The 17,526-nt window shown below is 31.5% G+C and overlaps 2 protein-coding genes across 3 annotated transcripts in view; both read right to left on the bottom strand.

The window, feature by feature from the left end:
• Positions 1 to 939: 939 nt before the first annotated feature.
• LOC110722228 (transcription factor BIM1-like) lies at positions 940 to 9,230 on the bottom strand. Of its 2 annotated transcripts, none has more exons than XM_021901497.1 (12): positions 8,806 to 9,230; positions 8,230 to 8,504; positions 7,985 to 8,059; positions 5,449 to 5,826; positions 4,220 to 4,313; positions 4,013 to 4,137; positions 3,672 to 3,780; positions 3,137 to 3,206; positions 2,967 to 3,062; positions 2,045 to 2,499; positions 1,485 to 1,614; positions 940 to 1,379 (listed from the first exon to the last, which is right to left on the bottom strand). In XM_021901497.1, exons 2-12 carry the CDS (start codon positions 8,267 to 8,269, stop codon positions 1,278 to 1,280), a joined length of 1,674 nt encoding a protein of 557 aa, XP_021757189.1. In that variant the 5' UTR covers positions 8,270 to 8,504; positions 8,806 to 9,230; the 3' UTR covers positions 940 to 1,277. The 2 variants fall into 2 exon arrangements, with proteins under 2 accessions (XP_021757189.1, XP_021757190.1); XM_021901498.1 differs by having other exon boundaries at positions 5,449 to 5,820.
• Positions 8,409 to 17,526, bottom strand: part of LOC110722260 — a 25,474-nt gene continuing 16,356 nt past the window's right edge. The window contains exon 6 of the mRNA XM_021901536.1: positions 8,409 to 8,504. Coding sequence (XP_021757228.1) covers positions 8,409 to 8,504 — 96 coding nt within the window. The remainder of the gene's footprint in view (positions 8,505 to 17,526) is intronic.

Here is a 17,526-nt window from a genome sequence, read left to right as displayed (position 1 = left end):
AGTAAACTAGATACTACGTAATTATGATTTCATTTAAATCATATCTCTTTTAAAAAACAAAATTACAAAAACCGGAAAAGGTGTTTTGATACCAAACGACCTTAGTTTGGATCAAGTTTCTTCACAAGTTGTTTAAAAGCATTTAATATTAATGACAACCAATAAAGTATTGGCTTGATAAGGTTCTTACCACATATGCTAAAGGTTTGGCATTTGAATTTTACCAAATGAGAGTACTTGCAAGTATGGATTTCCTTACCCTCCCCTCTACTCCTAACTCTTTAGTGTCTGGCTCGCAAATATAAGACCAAATAAATCACGAGGGTTGAGGTCTAGTTAGGGATTTCCTTATCATTAAAAAAATATAAGCTCAATGACATCGTCTTGCTTGATTAAAAGTTGGGATCTTGATATAAAAGTGAAGTGTGAATTTGTGGTTTTTTATTCTTGTTGCCTACTAAAGGCTATGTTTTCCACAACTTAAATAAGGTGTTTTAGTAAGTTTTAATCTGACTTAACTTTCACCGCATATATAGACTAACATACAATTTTTTTAAAAAACACTATTAAGTGGAATCTTATTAGAGTATTTGTAATTCATAATTTATATTAATACATGACCCCAAATATTGGTAATATCAAAACACAAATACTCCATAAGATTTGGTCTAATCAGCTAATATAATATGGTAATGATTCTAAAGATATTAAGCAACAAGATTTTTAAATAAGTGAAGAGAACATGGCCAAAATCCTCCAAATTTCAAACTCTGTTGAATGACTTGATCTCAAGAATTTAACTGGTTAATAACAGTTACCTAGAATTTGTTATTACATGTAGCAAGGAAAAGAAAAAAGAGTATGCTAATCAGTATATAAGCTGCTACTTAATCTGCTATAGCCCCCAAGATACAAGTTATAAAATGAAGTTAAAAAAAATTAATAAAAGCTTCTCAATATGGAAGCTCATAATTAAAAGGCGGCTCCTCATACACAATATGGATGCCAATATAAATACATAATAATTTAGAAAAAATAGAAAAATTAAGATGAAAGAATATTCTAAGTAGGACTACCTATTCACTCATCAGAATCCTGAAAGACTAAGCAAAAACAGATTAAAGAGAAAATTAATAGCATGTACAATTTGGCTCGAGCTATTAACTGGTTAATCTGGCGAAGAAGGGATGGGCGATTTTACCAGAGGACCAGGACAGCTCCGCAAAAAATGATCTAATCACAAAGCAAAAGAATGTACCAAACCTCTTAAATAATATCTAGCCTGTCTTGAGCCTCTTTACTGCATGATCAGACTCGCTACTGGTGCTATCAAGTCTAGCATGTTGCAAAGATTGATTACCACTAGCAGTTTCGACAACCTGAATAAAGAAAAACAGGTCTTTTGCTTAGATAGAATCACAGTATTAGAAACATTTGTGTTAAAGAATTCTCTCTGACTTGCCCAGTTACTGAGTAATGCTTACCTTCCCAACAACCTCCTGGGAATCTTGTCTATTATGTGCTCGCTTTCCTATGTCAACTTGAACTGAAATGCTTGCTTGAGACAAATCTACCCCAGAACTCTGCAAAGCTCGTGTCAGCGTACTCAGCAACCTGTTCGAAATTAATATCCATTTAAGTTAGTATAAAGAAAAATAACATGAGGAATTTTTATACATACAATCAACCCCTAAAAATTACTTATTCTCTTGAAATAGTTGTCAATAGAGATAAAACTTAATCTGCTGATCAACAAACTGGGTACCTTAGACATTATCATGTCTTGTCAAAAAAATAAAAAAATAAAAATAAAATAACATTATCATGACAAACAAGATAACTCAGTTACTGTTCATTTATTTACGAGAAGCCATGTTTGCCCTTATAAACCTATACTACAGTTTCAAGAGCAGAATCCTTTGCTTCTCACTTAGCGTACACAAATGGTTATGCATAATCATCAATCACCTTTGATACAAAGAGTCGTAAAATATTCCCTAATCTAATCACAGAACATCTACAAATAGAGTTTATGATTACTCACCCCTGAGAGTATACGCTTGAGATGTTAATTGTACCACCTTCAAGAGCCAGCTCTTGATCTTTCAGTTTATCGGTGGCAAGAGATGGCTCAGCTGCAGAAGTTCTACTTTGCCATAACTGCAATTGAGGGAAAGAACCATTGCCTGCCTCAGATGGAAGCCTCACGGGAGGTGGTGCAACAGCACAACTATTAATGATAGGAGCATGGATATCATGCTGCAGTGGTGGAGAAATTGATCCTGCCTTATTAGTTGTTCCAGGCTGCGGATCAACTGTCTTGACATTGATAGCATTGATCATGCTACATTCTGCTGGGGTTTGGGGATTGCGTGGGACATTCAATGAAACAGAAGGAGTAGCTTTCTCGTCAACTTTAGCACCGAACATCAACACAGGACTAGCATTCACTGCTCGAGACTGATCAACAAAACCCTCAGTTGCCCCGTGGCTATTTCTCTGATCAAACAAATGAAAAATGAACAATGGTTTACTTAAAGATCTCTATAATAATTCAAAACACACAAATAAAAAAAATAAAAATAAAAAAAGGAGTATTAAGCCCTTGTTTTTGGTTTTTTTTTTGCCAACTTTCTCAGTAACTAATGACTTTTTCACACGGTCAAACAATCAAAAAATTAGTTTGTTATAATCTTTTGGCCCAAAATGCAAAAGTTAGTTTGAGTAACCTTTTGGAGATGGCTTTTGGCTTTTTATCCTAAAAGTTAGCTAAGTAACAGCCATACACTGATTATATCAAAACATCACTATAAACATCTAATACTACCTAAATTAGCAAACATTACTTTTAACCTAGAAAATATCAATCTGAATGACCCGGTGTTACAGTTGTTGCTCTGAAGCAAGAAGTCCTTTCAGAGTATACATATTGCTAGCGTAACCTGTAAAAACACTGAAGAACTTACCCATGGATTCAACTTGGGTGGTTCACTATTCCATCCAGGGTATGCCCCTTCGTATCGATTTACCTTTTCTTGTAGATACTGAATGTATTCAATGACCTGCATAAATACGAATATCAGAGGGTATTCTGGACAGCACTATGTCAGATAAGAGAAGGTGTCTGTGCTAATACCTCTAACAGAAATGATGCCTTATCTCTCTTCTGGTCACTGTGAGGAATGAGTTCTCTCAACATGTGAAATCTGCAAAGGCAAAAAAGAGGTGTCAATTGGAATCTATGTTACACAAATCATCACCTACCTTGCCATGACGGTATTGCGTCTACATCTAACCTGTGTATGGATGGGTGTAATTTTTCAAAAAATATCAGAAAACCTAGTAAAACTTAGACAGATAGATGTCGGACACCCTATCCAATCAGACACTTTTGATGAGTCTAACATATAGGAACTGCTCTTTTGCATTAATTGTATATCTTTTTACTGTTTATCTTGCTAAAGACTTTGGAAACAAAATTTTAGTTTCAATATGGCAAATCATCAGATGCCTCTTAGAAGACAACTCCCAGATAATGCAGCAACAAGTCAAAGGAATGGGAACAGATATGAACTTTATTTTGAGGCACAAGTCCCATGGTGCATCTAGTACAGTAGTAGGTGCTTCATCTAATTTAGACATTCATTACTTAGGCTGTGAGGTAAACTTGCCTGTCATTAATTTTGCATCTTCTTCGCTGCTCTGTGGCAGAGTGTTTGGACCGAGGGGTGATAGCTTTCTGATCACTGCTCTTACCACCAACATTTACACGTAATTCTCCTGTAGAATCATTAATATCAATGGTTAGAACCTCTTATATCTTAATTGAATGAGATTTAATTATATCCCTTGAAGTCAATCAGAATAGGTTTGTATTATCAAGAGAAAACATAAGTGACAAATTTCATTTACATCTGAATTTCTGTTTCAATTAAAAAGACACAGAGGGAAATAAAGAAGTTCATGACGCCAAATACAACCCAACTCTTATTACAATGAGCAGAATACTAACCCTTTAAAGAAGAGCTGCTTTCCTTTTTTAGGCTCACATCCTCTTCAACCTCTTCCACCACGGAATGAGGACCCTTTGCTGACTTGATCATCTCCATAAAGCTTTGACTCTTCTGAATTATTGCCCTATAAAATTTCCAATTTCCTTATCAGTTGGACATAGTTGCTGGTGAGGATGAGAGAAATATAAATAGGGTAAGTCACTGACTGAGAAGACGAGAGAGGGCTGACACTGCTGCGGTGGTTGGAAGAAGAGTGTGACGGCCGATCCAAAGGCCACTGCCCCATTTTTATTGTTGACTCTGTCCATCAAAATCAAGAGATTTTTCAAAATCTAGTGAAGTTTGTAAAAAATATAAATTTTCTAGAGAGAAACTTCACAAGTTCCCTAATATCAGAAATTGGGATGGAACAAAAGTCTTTGTCGAAATTCAAGTATCAAATTCCTAATAAACCTTGATGTAGTTGGCCTTAGAACGAGGAAGGTAAGTTATGTAAAGAAAGCCTACAGTCATTGGAAATTAGATTATATATGTGGAATACTACTGTAGGTCTGTAGTAGTACTCTGAGCCTCTGACCCAGAGCAATCACTTCAACCAAAACTATTATCAATACTTCATCCCAAGAGGAAATTGCGAGTTACAACACTTGCAAGTATTCAATTCTATGTATTTTATATGAGCCAATTTTTGTACCCCTTTCAAATTATCTGCTTCTCTGCATTTAAATACTCAACTAACCTTGCCACTCGTACCCTCCTGTCCAAATCAAAGTCCTAAAGTACATATTAGCATGTTCAAAATTCCATGATGAAAAAAGCCCTCCTGAAGCAAACTGTATTCAACTCAATTAAATTGTAGCAACATTAAATCCTCCCTCAGTCCCATATTTTTCCTTTTAAAAGACATAGAGATTGATGTGATGAAGAAATCAAAGTAGAGAGTGACTTCGAGAGAAAATTATATTGTGACACCCTAAAATACAAGTAAGGCTATTTAGAGAGCAAGTTCTCCAGCAAACTGTAAGAGAGGCGACAATTTAATAATTACACTTATGTGGGATTCACTGCCCTTCCTTTGTATAGTTCACTGGTGAGCTAGTTTACCAGAATATCAGATATCCTTATTTTTTCCTAATATACAAATGAGAGGTTTATTATGTGATGGAGTGTTACATTGATGTGAGTGTAACCTCCAATCCCCATACAAACGCTTTGAAAGCATCACTATGACATCAAGCATCATGCTCACGGAGGTCTGTATAGTATATTACCTTTCTACTTCAAATGGGTCCTCTAAGTTGTCTTGTATGCCAAACTAAAACATGAACACAATAATTATTATTGGACTAATGTCTAGATAGTAAATTACTTAAATCGAGTATCAACCTGCTATGCAATGCTTAATCTAAGTTAAAAGAATGATTTAGACATTTACCTTTTACTATGTTTTCATCCCCCAAATTCTCTTTCCCTGTATTTCCCTTTTTCACAGTTGTTTCGTCCCACAATGTGAAGCCACTTCCCGTATATGAGCTACAATTTGAATTGTCATCATTTTTATCATTGCTGGTTGCTGGAGCCACTGAGAAGATATTCTCCTCTGGCTTAGGCACCTTTGGATTAAAATAGGAAATGTGACTTATGCTGTATGTTCCAATCCCACCAGGCAATACGTGTTCAACTACTGAAGTAGGAGGAGCTGCAGATGGAGGCTTAGCATTTATATCTACCAAGTTGTCTTCCTTAGGACCAGTCTTTTCTTCTCCTTCAAGTGGTTGGAGGAAATTATGTGTTTTAAGCAAACCTCCTGCTCCTTTCAGAGTTGAAAAGACAGATAAAAGTTATACACTTAAAACATTTTTTTTATGTATGGTATAACTAGTAGACAAATAAGGAAGTGCAAACAATTATCTGTTTCTTCTTCGATCATTCATATTACTGCTCAATTAATTATTAAACTGTAAGACCTCAGACAAAAGAACGTTGAAACCAGAACCATAAAAGGGTGAAGAATAGATTTACACGAGATACATGTAGCTGTGTAAACATATTAAGAACATAGTATTTATACAGTGGCCATGCTTAGCAATTGCAGAACACTGTAGTTCAGCAACCATGAGTCACAAGCATTATAAAATAGACTGCAAACAAATACTTAACTAAATTAATGCAGCAAAAAAATGAAACATCCTGGTCTAAATGTTAGAATCACAATTGTGAAATCCACTCTCATCAAAGAGGCAATGCAATCACTAATCATTATTGAGAAGTATATTTGAAACAAAACAACATTACAGCTACAAGGCATAAATTTAGAAGCTTATTGTCCATTTATAAATTGAAAAAAAAATACGAAGGGAAAATATGGTGTACATAGGAATGGATACTTTGACAGTTCATGTAAGATCATAGTTCATGTTCATGGATGGTTTTCATTAAATAGCCGGGTTTGAGTCCAAATGATTGCAAGAAAAAAAATTTAAGGCATGCTTCCTGACATTAATTCATGTTTGTGTATAATCTGTGTACAAAGACTACAAACACACAATGATACTCTGCCTTTGCATTCCAATTTGATGTACTTTTCTCAAGCTTCAAAGAACTACTTGTGTACGCAACGAAAATTTTCTAGCTTGAAATTAGATTTTTCTCATCCCCGAGATCTTTACATGCAATCAATCCTTGGCTCGAATTCCATGTAACAAATTGCAAAGTAATTCTATCTTCTGTGGTATAGGGAGAGTGTAGTCAATTAGAGGGTCGTGGAATATATTCTAAAACCAAATTCAAATAGAATACAACGCGAATCAGTCCCCTATCAAATAAAGGCGACATTTACATCCTTGTGAACTTATTATCTACTTTGTACTCTGTATATGTTTACCCAATATAACCCATTAGACCATCCATCACTAGGATTTGTCATTAGAACAATCAGTTCAAACTTCTAAATAGTAAAAATCAATTTCAATTAAGATTTAATCCGGTAAAATCATTTTAATCCGAGAACTTGGCCTAAACATTGAAGTATGATTAATCTTGAAAAGAACTTATACCAAAATAGACTCAAAAACAATTTTGGACAGGACTACATTTAAAAGGGTAAAAACCAAATTGCATAAAGGACAACTACTGAACCACACGACTTGGATCTCTCTCTTTCTCTCTCTTCTTAGTCTTGAATGCCCAAACATCACTGTCAGAGACAAGAGCGTGCGTATTTTCTGAAGACCCACATAAAAAAAAAAAAGGATTTTGCATTTTCTATGTGGGTTGGGCCTCACGTAACATCAATCAGTCAGTTTCTCCCCCAAAATGGGCCCCACTAAAGACAACCCCCTCTCCCTCACGTGTTGACGTGTCCAAGACTAAGTGGCCCTCCAAATTTCTGGCTTTATATCAGGGCCCATGGGCCAGAACCCAGATCTATTATTCCAGATTTGGGCTGAAAGAATAGAGCCTACTTTCACTACCATTTTTCTCATCTAACAAAAGTCATCGCTCTAACCAACCAAAATCACATATAAAATGCGATTTGTTAGGAGGAAAGATATTTCATTTTTGGTCGTCACATGCATGATTCATCTTTTTTGTGATAGCCTAATTATATTATATGGTTTTATATACTCCCCTAGTCCCCCCTCCTCCAATCCCATCTTTAGCCAAATAATTATTACTGTATAATAAAGTATAACTATTTTATTTTTTCTTTTCCCTTTTATAAAACTCACATGCATAAAGGCACAAACCAACCCGTAAAAACATTAGATGTGCTTATTAAATTTTAGCAAAAACAAAAGTTTCACTTAACTACTAGTAGAAATATTTAAATCTCTCAAAATCTATTATTCTATAGACGCGTACAAGACTCTATCCCGTGTCACCCTCTTACGATACCACTAGAATCGGAAAATCCGATCACTGATAAGAATAGAGAAAAAAGTATAAAAAAATAAAAAAAGAAATTTTACCGTGAGAAGACCTTGGATCTTGCTGAAGAGATGAGTGACTGTAGAGAGAAAGAAAGTCATGCGTAGCTTTTCTACCTGTACTTTCACAACCAACCAAAAAAAAAATTAATAAAAAGTTTTTTAAAAAATGAAAATAAACGGTACAAAAATACAAATTACCATGTGAATTTTATCTTTCATTTCATCAATTATTAAATTAAATATAAAAATAAAATTATTCGAAACGTTTTTTACGGAAATTCTACCTTGTGTGGCTCCGAAAGGGCGGGATTGAGGAAGCTCCATAAAAAACCCCTAAAATTCCAACTGAATTATCAAATTATGAAGAAATTCAGCTGAATTTTGCGATGATTTGAACGTTGGAGGAATTCAAATGCAGAAAATCAGATCCAAAATCATGCAATCATATTTTGCATGAATGAGATTACGCAGAAGATCCAAAACCACATTTACTTTCTCTCTCTTCAAAAACTGCTGCTTCTGTCAACTCTTCTTCAACTAAATTCAAAGTTCTGCAAATCTGCAATTCAATTCCAGAAACAAAATCAGAATTACACATCTAAACTGCGAAAAACAATAGAATTATGCAAAATTCAGATGAAACACTAATCAAAATCACGAAAATCAACGGAATTATGCATAATTCAGATAAAAATCCTCGAAATCAGAAACAATCCAATAGAATTCATAATCAATCACAAGATCTAACAACGAAAAAACTCAAACAAAAATCAAACTCAAACAACAACAAAAACAACAATTTAGCACAATCAACCTATAGAATTCAAAATAATCAACAAAAAAAATGTAGTAAGAATTACGCTTTGATCTTTGGTGAGTAATATATTTTCTATCTCCTCGAGAAAATTGCTTGACGCGCGATAGGCGCTGCTCTGCTCTCTCTCTCTCTCTCTCTCTTCACTTTCTCTCTCTAAAACATGAGTTTCTCTCTCTTCGAAAAACCTCTTTACTACAGTGAGGAGATCTTTTATACAGTGTTGCTGTTTCTGTAAACGGCGTTATATTCACGTCGTTGCGGCGGGTATTTTAACGGCGTTTTTACTCACGATTTTCTCCGTTAACATAATTAGGTGTTTTTTTATTTAAAAAAAAATGATTATTAGTTTATTATTAATGAATATAAAAAATGAGGGAGTGTGGGAAGAAATATTTAGATTTAAAGATGATGATAATGAGATGTTAAGATTTGGGAATTTTTTTATGATTTTGGCAATCCCGAGAAGCACTTTAATCAAAAATAATAATCTCAGATACCCTTTCATAATATTATTGTTATTATAACATGGTTTTGCAGTATAAAGTAGAAACATCAATTTGTGTATCACTCAATTTTTACCTTACCCAATCACATTGGACCAACACTAAAGTTCAGTTCATTACATTTTTTTTAGAGGATCTTGCTAACAAACGCTCCGAGACGAGACGTTGGATAAACATTTAAAATATTACCTAATGTGGTATTAATTTGGAAAAGTATATAAAATCACGCGTCAATCGGTGTAATTAATATTAATTTTTAATTTATTTTTTCTACTTTTAGCTAACGTATCCAATGCCCCCGGAACGTTCGTTAGCTTTTGCCTTTTTTTAATTTATTTTTTTTAAAATTTATGGTTATTTGGAAAATGGAAAAGATAAAAATAGTTTGAGAGTTGAAAATTATTATTTAGATGTCAAACTTTATGTGTCTTGTGAGTTATTGTTTCCTTTTTGGTGTCCTAGGTTTTATGTTAATGTTAAGTTTGCTAACATAACATGATTTTTGAGGGTAATATAATTAAGAACAATTAGGTTATTGCATGTTTTCAATAGTATTAAGATGGATGTTCATTAATACAAGTGGGCTTGGATGCTTGAACAATGCACCGAACTACACTTATCATTTTTTAGAACTATATGAATTTTCGTCCCATAATCTTTTTAGTAAACTCTAAGTTTTACATACCAAACTTGCAATGCATTCTATATTGAGAATATGGATTATACAAGATAAGAAAGAGTGAAAATATATGGGAATTTGAGAAGAGGTTCAAGTGATGGTAACGTAGTTTATTGAATTGCAATGTGATAAATTTATTGAAACGGTATTTTTTTGTCGTTTAAATTTGAGTTGTAGATTACATAATCAAATGATATCCACTCAAAAAAAAAAAAAAAAAAAAAAAAAACAGACTTACACGTGTACATATCACTTTAATATAGAGGATTCATTAATGAATTTATATTACACCGTTACAAAAGTAAACGTTATCCAACAATTAACTTTGAGTTCCAAAATGTAATACTAAACAACCTGACACCATAAATGAAAGGAAAATTTGTCAAAAATAACACCACCTTTGGACGGTCTTCCCATAATAGCACCACCTTTTGATTATTCTTGAATAACACCACCTTTCACATGTATTTGTCAAAAATGAAACAAAAAACCAGTAACCTGTTTTACAGGTAACCCTGGGACACGTGTTCTAGTTTGATTGGTCAATTTATTTGTTTTTATTTTTGACTTTGAAAAAACTTTTTTAAAAAAAAAAATTTAACCCCCCCCCCTTCCCACCACTATCACCGGCATCCACCACTATTCGACGGCATCCACCACCCCCACCAAGACCATCCACCTAAAACAACCCTATCCCCGGCCCCCGTCCTAGTTTCCGACCCCCTTTCCAGCACCCCCTCCCTTACCCTACCCCTTTTCGGCACCCACCTCCCCTTCTCGACCCCTTTGCACCACCCTCTCCCCTTCCCTACCCCTTTCCGGCCGACCCTCTCCCCTCTTCCCTTTTCCGATTTCGGCCCCCTCCCTCCTTCCCTTTTCAATTTCGGCTTCCTCTCCCTAATTTCCATAGGCTAGGGTTTCAGTGGTGGGTTGTTTAAGGGTGGGGGAATGGGTGGAGGAGTGTCGTTCAGGGGAGGGGGGAAGGCTAGGGAGGTCGATCGACGACGAGGGTGGGGGGAGGGGCGCCGGTGAAGGTGGAGGTTGGGCAGGGAGGCTAGGTGGTGGTTTTTTTTTTTAACTTTATTTTAATTACTTAGGTTTTTTTTTAAAAAAATAAATAAAAATAATTGACCAATGACATTGTGACACGTGTCATAGGAAACCAGTATAACAAGTTACCAACCGGTTTTGTTTCATTTTTGGCAAATACATATGAAAGGTGTGTTATTCTGGAATAATCAAAAGGTGGTGTTATTATAGGAAGACCGTTCAAATGTGGTGTTATTTTTGACAAATTTTCCTAAACGAAAAGCTATTAAGGTTAAAACCTCATCATTGAAATTTTTATCATGGAGGCGGATGCACCATGCTCCGTGCATCCGGTTTTTCTTTAAAAAAAAGGCGAAATGAACATATAGTTGTTCAGTAAAGAACATATAGTTGTTTTGTGAAGAACATATAGTTATTTTATAAAGAACATCATATATGGTTGTTTTGTAATGAACATACAGTTGTTTTGTAAAGAACATATAACTATTTTGTTAAAAAATTAAAACATCCAGCTTTATGCACTTTGTATGTATTTAAAGAACATACATAATAATAATAAAGAGCGTGATAATATAATGTAATGAATATTATTTTTATTCAACAAAAAAAAAAGAACATAATAGTATTTTTTAAAGAACATCTAGTTTTACAATCTTTAAATGAATTATTTGTTCCATAATTAAAGAGTTTTGGTAATTATTTCCCAATCTCAATTTAGAAATTTGTATATTTCCTCATATTTAATTTCACTTGTTTGAATTTTTTAGAGAGAAGAATAAAAATCTTAGAGAGAGAAATAAAAAATTTATAGAGAAAAAGAAATTCTTGTGATAGAAGACGATGGCTACGCATTTAGATCGAGTTTCGTGGTGCTTTTAATCATTGTTTTGTTAATGGAGTGATTTTTAATGAAGGTGAATATGTGGATTTGTTAATCAAAGATCGAAGGTAATTTTGAATGAAATTTTGTATTTATTTTTCTTTAATTGTGTTACTTTAGATTTGAATTAGAATATTTTGTAATCATAAAATTCATTGTTTAATTTACCTTTTGAAAATTTGATGAATATGAATATAGTTGTTTAATTTGAGAATAATGTGACAAAGGTTGAAGATGATGTTCTTTATTAGATAGTGTTATGTTCATTTCTTTAATCTTTGCAATTCTATAACATGTTCTTTTCACCTTAACTAAATGTTCTTTTCATTTTAGCTAAATGTTCTTTACATCTCTAAACAATGTTCTTTCCATTTTATTTTTTTTTGGAACAGATGCACCATGCGCATGGTACATCCGCCTCCACGCACGAACCACTAATTGCCTCATCATGGACTGATTTATCCCGTGACGGAGCTAGAATTTTAATTCGGATGGACAAATGTCAGAGGTTTAATAATTCGATAAAAATCTCAAGAAAAAAAAATTGATCACATAAATTATTTAATATTTATTTGAAATCACATATGGTAATATTCCTATATCGGCTATATAGTAAAAGAGGAGTTGTAAAAAGTTACATACGGAGTATTATATATTATCCAACAAGGAATAAAATTTTGTTTATACGTAACCCCAATTCTATAATGTGTAATCCAATAAACGATAAGTACGAATCAATTACCTTATCATAAATCATATAATAATTAAGTCTTTGCACAATTTGATAATAGATATGAAGGGGTTTGAGTTACCTTTGAAAAAAAATTGCAAATTTTTTTGAATTATCAAATTAAAACAAGAGAAAGAAAAACAAATATTACAAAAATTCCAAACACAATAGAAAAAAAAAAAAAAAAAACAATTGTTAAATGAAATTTAAAGAGCAGTAGGGTAAGGAATACAACCCGAGAAAAAAGTGAGGAGCACACCCCATTCATGCACGCACTACAAGTCTACAACCACCAGACCATGCTTATGTTTAGGTAATAACTCGAATAAGTAAAAAATCATATGTATAATAAAATATTGTACATCCGTTATAAAGTTACCATAAAATGAGTAAACGTTACCCCTAAAATAATACAACAATTAAATCATATATCACAATTATCAACGCTTTATTAGTAAAGAATCACATTTTAAATAACTAAAAGTCAATTATTAATGATTCAATGTAATTAAATTACCTTTATAAAACTTTTCTTAGCTTGTTGTCTATTTATATAAAAATTGTATTATGTTTATGTTATCTAAAAAAAAGGCAAAAAGTTACCATAAAATTAGCTAAAAGTTACCCTTGCTTGATATACACTAATATTAGTGTAAACCGGGTGTATACAAAAGTTTTTCAACTATTTATTCTTACTATCTAGCTAAACTTAAAATATATATGTGTGTGTCGCTTCTATAACCAAAATTTTTCGCCCAAAACTAATTTTTTTAAGCTTTTGGAAAAAAAATATTAAAAAGAGAAAAAAAAAATTCTAGAGCCTTACTCCCTTAACAAACCGCTAACAAAATAGAATAAAAGCAAGAAATTTTAATTATTATTATTTTTAATCTTAGACTATGGAATCATTATTAAGATAAATGAGATGTAATTAATAAAAAAAAATTAAAAAGTTGAAGATGTAGAGTCATAGATTCATAATAATAAAATATTGTGGTATGTTCTATTCACTTGATTTTTACTTATCTGCACTTAATTAAAAACTTAATTGAACTTATTTGAAATTATTAAAACTTATTTTAGTTATAATTTAAACTTATGTAACTCAATTCAAAACTTATTTTTCCTGAACCAAACTTACCTGAACTTATTTTTCCTGAATTTAACTTATATTAACTTAACTATGGGTGTGTTCTATTCACCTGGTTTTTAGTTATCTGATCTTATATGAACTTATCCGAACTAATTCGAACTTATCTGATGTAATATGAACTTATCTGAACTTATTATCCCTTATAAGAACTTATTTTAATTATAAATTAAACTTAGGTAGCCTTGTTTAACCCTTATCACAACTAGGGGTGTTCATAAATCGGTCCATACCGGAAAAATGGACCGGACCACCCCAATTCGGTTTAGTCTTCGGGTCTTGGTCCAAAACCCTATAAAAATCGGTCTTGGATCGGACCGATTTTTTGATTAAAAATGTACGTGAAACCTTATATAATGAAAAATGACTTTTACCACCTTCAAAAAAACCACTAAATTGAATTTACCACTTGTATAAAAAATTTTACTTTAACATAAAAATAAATAAATAATAAATAATAAAAAAAATAAAACACTTTTGTTTTACCACCTAATCCTAACTCCGGCAACGGAAAATGACTGTGGGGCCCACAATCTGTCATTTCGTCCCTCTAAATTTATTGTTCCAAACCCGATTTCCCTTTCTCTCTTCCTATTCAATTTCTATTCAATTTCTCACCTTCCTCCTTTTAAATTTCTTCTATCTCCTCTGAAATTTCTTCTCTCTCCTTTGAATTACCATAACCTAACCCTAATTTTTTTATCCAATTGAAATTTCAAAAACCCCCAATTTAATTTTGATTTCCATAAACCCTAATTTTTTTCAGTGAAATTGGGGTTCAATTAAGAATTCAAATGTGCAATTTCAATTACACTTAATAATTGGAACATAATCACGACATGAATTGCAAAAAATTGCAACAAATATCATGAAATTTGCTTACCTTCTTCTTACTTGTTGTAGTACAACTAACTTGATTCAAGGACCACAAATCTGGAAGAATTTGATTAGGATTGTTAGGGATCAGCAAATTAAGGGATTTGGGAACAAAATCGCAAAAAAAAACAAAAAATACAAAAACAAAAACAAAAAAAAACAAAAACAAAAAAAAAACTCAATTACACGATTATTTTGTAAAAATGAAGAAGGTGGGTTTAAATAGAAAAGAAAACCAAGAGAATTTGGGGAAAAGTTGAAAAAGTAGCCGTTCATGTGGGCCCCACAATCATTTTTCATCATCGGAGTTAGGATTAGGTGGTAAAACAAAAGTTTTTTTTTATATGTGGTGATAAAGTAAAACTTTTTTTTATGCAGGTGAAATTAAGTGATTTTTTGAAGGTGGTAAAATTCAAAATTTCCTTATGATTATCGTGGATAAACTTAGAAAACTTTAATTTTATAAGTTTTTTTGTATCAAACAAACAAAAGAAGACGTTAAAATATAGTTTTTCCTTTACTTTTTTTTCATGTTTTCCATAATTTTATTAAAAATTTAGATTTTTTTTAAAAATAAAATTCTTAAATCGGCCTGGTCCGGGTTTTGACCGATTCTTTCGGTCCGGTCCAGGTTCGTCTCAACTTAATCAATCCAGTCTTCGATTTTTAAAATTCTAATTTACGGTCTTCGATCCAATGCGGGTCGGTCCAGTCCGATCTTGGACCAATGAACAACCCTAATAATCACAACTTATCTGAACTTATTTTTTCTGAACTTATCTTATCAGAACATATTAACTCTTATATGAACTTATTAACCTTGAAATTAGTGAAAATAAGGTGAACAGAACATGGCCTAAACTTATTGGACCTAAAATAAGTGAAAATAAGGCGAACTCAACAGGCCTTTAGATCCACTTTTTTTTTTCTTAATTGAGACTATGGCATATGATATATAAAGAAAAAAAAATCAATAATATCTCATATATTCAATTTATTAAGCATTTTCATCTATTTAGGCCTTGTTAACTTCACCTTAAAAAAATAATATTAAGTAAAAATAAGTTCAGTTCATTAAAATTAATTTCAACTCAGTAAAAATAAGTTCAATTCAGTAAAATTCAGTTTTTTTAAAGAAGAATTATAATAGAAAATCAATAAAAATAATTTCAGTTTAACAAAAATAATTTTACAAACCCTAAATAAGAGATAACACACATAAATCACAAGGCTAGGTATATATATTGGAAGTGAATCAAGCCAAAAAAAAATATACATTACCTTTTGTTGACTACAAAACCATATATAGTAAGGACGTAAACAAATTCAATCTCAAATACTACATATAAAGTAAATATTCCTAAACAAATACTACATCGATCTTAAAGATCTTCAATTCCATTTGCAAATTTCACAATTTACACGATTAATTTATTTACATACATATTTTTCATCATTAATATTTTAATTACATATTTTGGAGTAGTAAACTTAAGAAACATTGATATCAATATGCACAAAATCTAATTTAAAACAAACCTAACAGAATTACACCAACATTATATTGTCGGTGCTGTGAGTATAGACATATAGTTAAAACTAAATTAGTCTCGTATGATGCATGCACGATTTGAACAAATAATATTTTTTAAATTTGTTTATTTTTTCATACCAAAATAAAAAACAAAAAAAAATCCAAAGAAAATAATATATCAAATAATAAATAAAAAAAATTAGAGCTCGTAATAATTAAATGATGAAAGGGTACTCGAGGAAGAAAATTTAAAGTATTTTTATTGCAGAGAATAGAATATTTTTTCAAAAATAAATAAAATAGTTGATTAGAATTTTAATAAAATAAAGTGATGACATCATTAATAGTTTTAGAGGAAAAAAAGTTTAATAACAACATGACTTGTGTCTAATTTTAGAATAAAATAATTTTATTGGTTGCTAATTTAGTATTAGTTATAGATTAAAACTATCAAAAGGGATTTAAATCACTTTATTATTATAAATGTATAAAATTCTAAAACAAGTTTAATTTATAATAAAATATTTATAGGTTTACTCATTGGATTCAATGAAATAACATTGACAATATATATTTCTTTTTAGACTATATTAAATCCAATTGATTCAATCCAAAATTTATTGTTATATCTTAAGCCCTGTTCACTTCACCTTAAAAAAATAAATCTAGTAAAAATAATTTTAATTCAATAAAAAAAAGTTCAGTTCTGTAAAAATAATTTCAAATCAGTAAAATTAATTTCAAAAAATAATTTCAATTCAGTAAAAAACAACAATTTTAAAGAAGGATTATCATAGAAATTCAGTAAAATTAATTTCAGTCTAGCAAAAATAATTTTAGTTCAGTAAAATTAATTTATGTTCAATTAAAATAATTTAAGTTCATCAAAATAATTCTAGTTTAGTAAAAATAATTTCATTTCAGCAAATATAAGATGAAGTGAGGGACGGAGCCTTAGTTTGGCCCGAACTAAACTTTAAATAACTGACTAATAAGCCTTAATATTATTTTACAGTAATAGTTAATATCAAATCATCAAATGATGGTTACATTTTTAGATCCATAATAAGGTAAATAAAAGTATTTAGTACTAAATAAATGCATACAAATATTTAAATATGATTTAAAGCTTGTTCTCTTCATCTTAATTTCAGTTCAGTTCAGCTCCAATAAGTTCAGTTCAATTCAGTCTTGTTCCTAATTTCCTCCTCTCATATATAATTAAATTTACTTCAATTCAATTCAATTCAGTTCAGCTCCAATCAGTTAAGTTTAGTTCAGTTGTTTTCATTAAATCAAAATAGGTCCTTAATGTAACCTGATTTGATCCTTCGTTGGCATATATAAGTATATAACTACATA

This window comes from Chenopodium quinoa, unplaced genomic scaffold (genome assembly GCF_001683475.1).
Source record: "Chenopodium quinoa cultivar QQ74 unplaced genomic scaffold, ASM168347v1, whole genome shotgun sequence".
In the NCBI taxonomy this organism is placed as follows: domain Eukaryota; kingdom Viridiplantae; phylum Streptophyta; class Magnoliopsida; order Caryophyllales; family Amaranthaceae; genus Chenopodium; species Chenopodium quinoa.
This window is presented reverse-complemented; position numbering and strand designations above follow the sequence as displayed.

Coding starts and splice junctions, on each gene's coding strand:
- LOC110722228 (XM_021901497.1), bottom strand. CDS start 8,269: ATGGAGCTTCCTCAATCCCGCCCTTTCGGAGCCACACAAG. Junction 3,063..3,136: donor AGGCATCATTTCTGTTAGAG/GTATTAGCACAG, acceptor GTATTTATGCAG/GTCATTGAATACATTCAGTA. Junction 1,380..1,484: donor CCCAGGAGGTTGTTGGGAAG/GTAAGCATTACT, acceptor TTCTTTATTCAG/GTTGTCGAAACTGCTAGTGG.